Below are 8,153 nucleotides of genomic sequence, written 5' to 3' on the forward strand. Positions count from 1 at the left end.
GGGGGGGGGGGTTAATTGCATATATCGCAATGTTGGAAATATCTCTGTTGACCATGAGGGCGAGCCAATGGACATGACATAAGCATTGGCTTATGTGTTATGCCGGTGAACGTCTTATTCTCAGTCAATTCACTATGCAGAAAGTGACGGTAAAAACGGAATGACGGAGTAATGACGAAGCTTTCAGCATCTCACACCACATATTCTCTCAGATACGACGAGAGACGAATCTACTTCAACATATGCTGATAACGGTATATAGCTAACTGTTTTAATTTATTCCCTTAATATTTCTCTTGTGGCCCGTACATAGTGAAAAACAAATGAGAAGAAACGTATTTCGTGTTAAACAGGTTGTTTTTGAAAGTCGGTGCTTGAAATAGGCTAAAGCTTTTTATTTCATTGATTTTTATTGGACAGTGTTAATAGTTTAATTATAGGCCTATAATTCATTGTATAATAGACCTGTTTTAAAAAACATTTTAATTGAGGAGTAAATAGCCTAATATTTTGTTATCCTCGCAGCGCATCCGTTATGCGTTAATAATGCAGGGCAAATTAATTGTAATTTTAATTTAATAATAAAAGTAACTTTATAACAATAATAGGCCTAATAAAAATAAGAATGTGACAGGCCGCATTAATTGGAAATGCCAAATACTCCTAATATTGCCAATAACTGATGTTTTTGATAATATCTCTGGCTATTGTCATACAAGATCATCGTGTTTCGACGCAACCCAGCAAGGGGAGGTTATCCCGGGGCCTTTCACAGTGTGTGCCCTGTGTGTCCATCCGCTACGCCACTGGACAGTTACGTCATTTGGACTGCCTTGTTGAGCACAGTGGCACTGAGAACATTATATTTCACACACTTTAAGCTCTTTTAATTTCCAAATATAATAGGATTAGTCCAATGAATTGTTCGGTTTGTAATGCGTACCGAACCGAAAGCCTCATACTGAACAGTTCAATATGTGTATCGTTACACCCTAGTATTGTGATAACTATTGTGAAATCGAACCCTAATGCTGACATTAAAGCAATTAAAGAAATTTCTGGAGCTTCACACATCTGGTAAGTAGTGAAAAAAATTATTGTAAAAAAAAAAAATTGGTACTATATTGACCACTCTGATATAAATCACAGAAAAATCTATATCAATCATCTACTAAAATAGAATAACTACCTCTTCATTTATGATGTGAATGTCTAATTCTTGTTTAAGAGCATAATTAGCATGAACATGAAAAAAAGTCCCTGAGCAAAGTCCCCTGAGGTTTTCAACTTGTTTCACAAATTTAAACACTGCTTAAATATTATTTACAGAAAGCAGAAATCAATGTGCCTCAGTAACAACATTAAAACTTTTATCACTAATATGTTTAGAAACCCCAGTGTGATATTATTGTCCTTCCAACCTGCTCAAAAATAAAGCATAAAAAGCGTGCCTTTATAGCATGTCGGAAAGCATGATGTTTGTGTATCTGGCACTAGTGGTTCAGAGGCTGTTGCGGTGGGAGTGCCGAGTGCCGAGCTTTAAAGCAGCAGGCTGTCTAATAAAAAAAACAGTGGAGTGAGTCGCTGAGGAACAGCGTCAAGGCTGGTGTAGCAGACTCAGTGGAGTGTTAGTACTTAAATAGTCTGCCACTGGGAGTTTTGAGTGTATAGATGAAAACAACCACCTAAAACAGAGGACTGACTCACACAGTTATACAAATCCACAACTGTTAGATGAACCAAAAATATTGGCATTTGCCTATTAGACAAGTCAGACAAACTTGCATTCCAAAAGAAAGTTTTTGTCATCTCCACCCTGCAGCCAATGAACAGCAGGATGCCGTACGAGGTCTGACTCCTGCTGTTTTCAAACACACACTTTTAGTTGTGTGCAACTTGCTACAGTCAATCAGATAGAGCCTTTAAAATGAACAGGTAATCTGCATTTGTTTTGCCAAATTGTTGTCTAATTCAAGACACAAACCCACAAAGAACAATAATTAAGTCACACAGAGGTCTTTTAGTTGAAAACTGTTGCTATATATTTCTGAATTGTTTTTTTTTTCTTTTACATTTTCCCTAGGGTCTACTTTTTTTTGTTAGTGCACCAAAAAAGTAATTTTTCTTTTTCTTTCTTATTTTAGTTGAGCACTTTACTCATTCTTACAGCCTGCAAGTTTGCTCTCAGGACTAATATCAGTTTGCTCAAAGTGTTCATACATTCAATTTTCTCTACAACAGAAAGTCAGGGATTTCTGAGCCCTTTTTATAGTTTCTTCAAATTGTCAATTTAGACTGGAATTGTACTATATTCACACTGTATTGAGTTCTGAAAGTGTCACGTTTGACGTCAATGGTCCCAAAACATGCAGGAACCAATGTTATTTGTTGACATTTGGCCCAAAATTGCTGAAATGCATCTTATTTCACCATATACATTTTGAGAATTAATATGCAACAGCAAAAATTCAGGGAATAATAACTGTCCATGTTTTTCTCTCACACGTATACTTACACAAACACACACACACACATATCTCTCCTCGGAGGGAACGCCCATGATATATAGATATAGATTAATATTTTGAATAAATGCTGTTCTTTTTAACTTTTTATTCATCAAAGAATCCTGAAAAAGTATCGCAGTTTCTAAAAAAATATATTTGGCAGCACAACTGTTGCCAACATTGATAATTCTAATAATAAATCAGCATATTAGAATGATTTCTAAAGGATCATGTGACACTTTATACTGGAGTAATGGCTGATGGAAATTCAGCTTTGCATCACAGAAATAAATTATATTTTAAAGTCTATTAACATAGAAACCATTATTTTATATTGTAATAACATTTTGCAAGATTACATATATATTTATATATATATAAGGTGTCATTTAATGTGCCACCTATCTCTCAAATGGACCATTGACACTCCTAATTGAGATTGTAGATAGAGTGTCAATGGTCCATTTGAGAGATAGGTGGCGGTAATGCACTTATAAGTCTGCGATCCGCCGTTAAGCAAGAAGAAGAAGAAGACGCCTCACGCGCCTGCTGTTGAGAACGCGCTCAGGAGGACGCGCCGCTGCTCAGGACAGTTCGAACAGTTCGGACACTGCGTGAATCAGAGGTAAAAAACGATATAAATACTGTTCAGACCGATCGTTTTGTGTCTTTACACATCAATGTATCGTCACGAGCCGCAGGGTTTAATTTGGTTTTGTTTGTGTATGGTTTTTTTTACTCTCAAAGCCGTGATTCCCATTCACCTCCATTATAAGACTGACAGACTGCAACGGTTTGTGTTAAAAATCGTAAACATTTTTTTTTTTTTTTTTTTTTTTATATTTTAACATTTTAAACTTAAGAGTTTTGAAGAATAATCTACTTTAATTTAATATGCCCATTTCCATGGAACACCATATATTTCATCAACTGACCCAAAAGTCCGCTCTTACACAGGCACAAAAGGCTAGATGCTATCAGAGACCATGAGTAAATGAGATGCTCCCCATTCTGGACAAGGGATAGTGACCCGCAGAGGGAAGCGCACACTTCATCTTCCTCCAGGACAAAAGAAAATAGAGAAATTGGAGGGGAGTGTCTGGGTCCACCCAAGGGAATATATATGTGTTTGAGCATGTGTGTGTTGGGCTACAGGACCAAAAAAGCAAGAAGTGTTTGGCATCAGACAAAGTCAGCATAAACTTCAAACAGCATCGAGAGGATGCAAGCAAGGACTTTTTAAAAACACACATGCCAGATGAAGGGCGAATCTAAAGTGGGCTCAGTGTGTCTTAGATGTTGCAGATCAATAGCTGTGTGTGTATCACCCAGAAACCCTGTATTCCTCATAATGCCATTTTCAGCTACTAGGATACTCATTATAACACAACAGAAGGCTCATGCAGTGCTGAATATAACACTTTTGCTTCAGCGAGTTCACATCTCACCTTTGTAATTTGATAAGTCTTCTCAAAAGCGGGCTATATTTATCATCGCTCTGGAGTTGCACGATCTTTGAAGATTATTTGTGGTTATGTATTGCACATCCTATAAAGGCTTACAGAAGCATAATGGCTTTAAACAAAAGGATACTGGATGGAAAGCATGGTTATTACTTACTAATAGAGCACTTCGTTGGCTTCATGTCTTTCGTAGCGGACGGTTTCACACATTATCCTGAAAAAAGAGGACAAGAGAGAGAGAGAACCATAAATCAGCGACATATCCAAACTTAATGGTTCCAAAAGAAGCAATGAACCTCATATTTTTGTCTGCGATTATGAAATATCGTGTTGTGAAACCAAAATGGATTTCAAGACGAAAAGTCTTGTGGGTATTCAGGTCTGGTTGGCATTGTGTTCGAAAAGAAAAACAATACAGGCTGCCTGTTGTTAAGAACAGCAAGGACCAAACCAAACTCTGTTTGTGCATGACATATTTCAGTGTTGGTTTATGTCAGAAGTGCTGTTTAAGCAAACTCGGATGTATCGCCACAGAACAAAACATTCCAAAAGACAAAAACATTCTTCAAAAGACATTCCTTAAAGTTCAGCCTGGTTGGGGGTTAGAAAGTCAACCAAGTCCATCTGACACATTCCTGAAGATGTGTACGGACCAATGAAGGAGATTTGGAGGGGTCAGGTAGGGTTTGGAACGTTCTAGAACACTGTGGTCAAGTAGCAAAATATTTTCCCCCCAATATCCACATCCACATGTGTATAAACATAATGACGTGAAATCCTTGAGAAGGTCATTCTAAGGTCGATTTTAAGAGTTCAGACAACAATGCAAATACCTTAAGCCAAAACTAATATCATTAACCCCGTTAATAATCTGAATATCTTATTAGTTCATTCATTTGGAATTATCATTCCAAACCTGTAAGACCTTCGTTCATCTTCAGAACACAAATTTAGATATTTTTGATGAAATCCAAGAGCTTTCTGACCTGCATAGACAGCAATGCAACTGCCATGTACAAGGCCCAGAAAGGTAGTAAGAACATTGTTAAAATAGTCCATGTGACATCAGTGGTTCAACTGCAATTTTATGACCATTTTTGTTTTCTTTGTGCACAAAAATGAATGACTTCATTCAACAATTTCTTCTCTTCTGTCAGTCTCCACCGCGATTACCGAGAGTATCACGATGCATGAGCGTGATTCTGCTGACGCAAGAGCCGGCGTTCTGACATGGAAGAGAAGAAATTGTTGAATAAAGTCTTTTGTTTTCTTTGCACACAAAAAGTATTCTCGTAGCTTCATAAAATTACGGTTGAACCACTACAGTTGATGTCACATGGACTATTTTAACAATGTCCTTACTACCTTTCTGGGCCTTGTGCGTGGTAGTTGCATTGCTGTCTATGGAGGGCCAGAATGATCTCGGATTTTATCAAACAATTTGTGTTCTGAAGATGAACAAAGGTCTTTTGGGTTTGGAACGACATGAGGGTGAGTAATTAACGATAGAATTTTCATTTTTGGGTGAAATATCCCTTTAACTTGCAAAAAAAAAAAAATAGAAAGAACTGATAAAATATTGACAGTATTGGATAACATAACTAAAAATAGCAGTCCGAAATAGGGGTGTGCGATATATATCGTCTGCGATAATATCGTAATTGTTGTTTTAACTATGTGCGATTTGACATTATCGAGTATTTTGCAAAAACCATTCAAAACATCCCCACAGAGCGCACGCATATATTACGTGAAGTCTAGACTAGTGCGTGTGCGCATTTAGTGTGTTTTCTTTCACTGCATGATTCAGTCTATTAAAATGCATTTAGAATGATCACAAAATTCAAGATATGGGGACAGAAAATGTAAATATTTACATCATTTCATATAGTTAAACAATATCGCACAAAGATCGAGCGTGTAATGAAATGTGTTTATGCGGTTTAAGGTTAAAAAAACACATTATTTTCCACATACTGTACATTATTGTTTAGACTCTCTAGATGGATAGTAGACGCCATCACGCTAGCCTACTCTTCCTTGGGCTTTCAATGTCCCATCGGAGTACGGGCCCATTCTACCAGAGGCATCGCCTCGTCTTGGGCATGGTCCAGCGGTGTGTCCATTGCGGATATTTGTGAGGCGGCCGGCTGGGCCTCGCCGTCCACATTCGCAAGGTTTTATAACCTGGAAGTCCTCCGGATCCTCTCCGCTTGATGAGACACGCGCTGCATTACACAAACAGATCTGATAAAGAGCCCTTGACCATATCACGCTCAAGCTCTCTGGCATTAGTTCACCTGTCAGCTCTCGACCCCTGGATGCCAAAGTTGCAGGAGAACTCTGGAACGAATAACCAGGCCGGGTGTGACCTCAAGAAGCTCAGGCCGTCTTAGCCTTGGGTTGTTGTTAACTTCTCTTTGGGCATTGCTGCTTACGGAAGTTATGATACTTATAGTCATTCCTCTACCTTAGCACAGCGTGACTGTACTGTGTTCCCATAGAATCTTAGCAGATGCAGTACGAGTATAGTATCGACAGGGAACGTACTCGGTTACTAACGTAACCTCGGTTCCCTGAGATATGGGAACGAGTACTGCATTGCTAGCCGTGCTATGTAGCCGCACGACCAATCAATGGTTCGACCACGAACCAATGGCTGTGCAGTTTCACTGCGTGATTGAAAAAAGGCTTCAGTTCAGGAGAAAAAAGGCTTTTTCCCATAGCATCTTAGCAGATGCAGTACTTGTTCCCGAATCTCAGAGAGCCGAGGTTACGTTAGTAACCAAGTACGTTATTACCTTAAGGAGCTCTTTCTATTTGATCAGACTTTAGTTTGTTCAGTCAAATTACTTTGACAAATTACGTCTGGTTATGTACATATCAAATTCAAATTTAGCATTAGCAAAACTTTATGTATCCACTGTACATCCAATTTTCACAATTTCAACTTATTTAAATTTGTTTGAAAACATATAATTAATCTTAATTAAATAACAATGTGCTTTATTAGTGCTTTGTTACACTAATCCCATATTCAAGAATATTACATATCTAAAAAAAATGAAGTTATTTTATTATATTGTATTTTTTTTCCAAACGTGTACTGCAGTGCATGAAATGCAATAAAGTACTTCATTAAAAAGAGATACTTGTAGTGCTACCGGCATGTTGAATTTTTAAGGTTATTGTTAAATTAAAGGGATAGTACACCCAAAAATAAAAATTATGTCATTAATGACTCGCCCTCATGTCGTTCCGAACCTGTAAGACCTTCGTTCATCTTCGAAAAACAAATATTTTTGATTAAATCTGAGAGCTTTCTACCCTCCATAAATAGCAATGCAACTACCATGTTCAAGGCCCAGAAAGGTAGTAAGAACATTGTTAAAATAGTCCATGTGACATCAGTGGTTCAACTGCAATTTTATGACCATTTTTGTTTTCTTTGTGCACAAAAATGAATGACTTCATTCAACAATTTCTTCTCTTCTGTCAGTCTCCACCGCGATTACCGAGAGTATCACGATGCATGAGCGTGATTCTGCTGACGCAAGAGCCGGCGTTCTGACATGGAAGAGAAGAAATTGTTGAATAAAGTCTTTTGTTTTCTTTGCACACAAAAAGTATTCTCGTAGCTTCATAAAATTACGGTTGAACCACTACAGTTGATGTCACATGGACTATTTTAACAATGTCCTTACTACCTTTCTGGGCCTTGTGCGTGGTAGTTGCATTGCTGTCTATGGAGGGCCAGAATGATCTCGGATTTTATCAAACAATTTGTGTTCTGAAGATGAACAAAGGTCTTTTGGGTTTGGAACGACATGAGGGTGAGTAATTAACGATAGAATTTTCATTTTTGGGTGAAATATCCCTTTAACTTGCAAAAAAAAAAAAATAGAAAGAACTGATAAAATATTGACAGTATTGGATAACATAACTAAAAATAGCAGTCCGAAATAGGGGTGTGCGATATATATCGTCTGCGATAATATCGTAATTGTTGTTTTAACTATGTGCGATTTGACATTATCGAGTATTTTGCAAAAACCATTCAAAACATCCCCACAGAGCGCACGCATATATTACGTGAAGTCTAGACTAGTGCGTGTGCGCATTTAGTGTGTTTTCTTTCACTGCATGATTCAGTCTATTAAAATGCATTTAGAATGATCACAAA

The 8,153-nt window shown here is 37.6% G+C and overlaps 1 protein-coding gene across 5 annotated transcripts in view; it reads right to left on the reverse strand.

The window, feature by feature from the left end:
• The window catches only part of LOC107680625 (rap guanine nucleotide exchange factor 2-like), a 142,817-nt gene that overhangs the window by 90,829 nt on the left and 43,835 nt on the right, over nt 1-8,153 (reverse strand). For all 5 annotated transcript variants that reach the window (XM_016476612.1, XM_016476609.1, XM_016476607.1 and 2 more), the window contains exon 3: nt 4,128-4,184. In XM_016476612.1, coding sequence (XP_016332098.1) covers nt 4,128-4,184 — 57 coding nt within the window. The remainder of the gene's footprint in view (nt 1-4,127; nt 4,185-8,153) is intronic.

This window comes from Sinocyclocheilus anshuiensis, unplaced genomic scaffold (assembly GCF_001515605.1).
Source record: "Sinocyclocheilus anshuiensis isolate Anshui unplaced genomic scaffold, SAMN03320099.WGS_v1.1 scaffold328, whole genome shotgun sequence".
NCBI lineage: Eukaryota > Metazoa > Chordata > Actinopteri > Cypriniformes > Cyprinidae > Sinocyclocheilus > Sinocyclocheilus anshuiensis.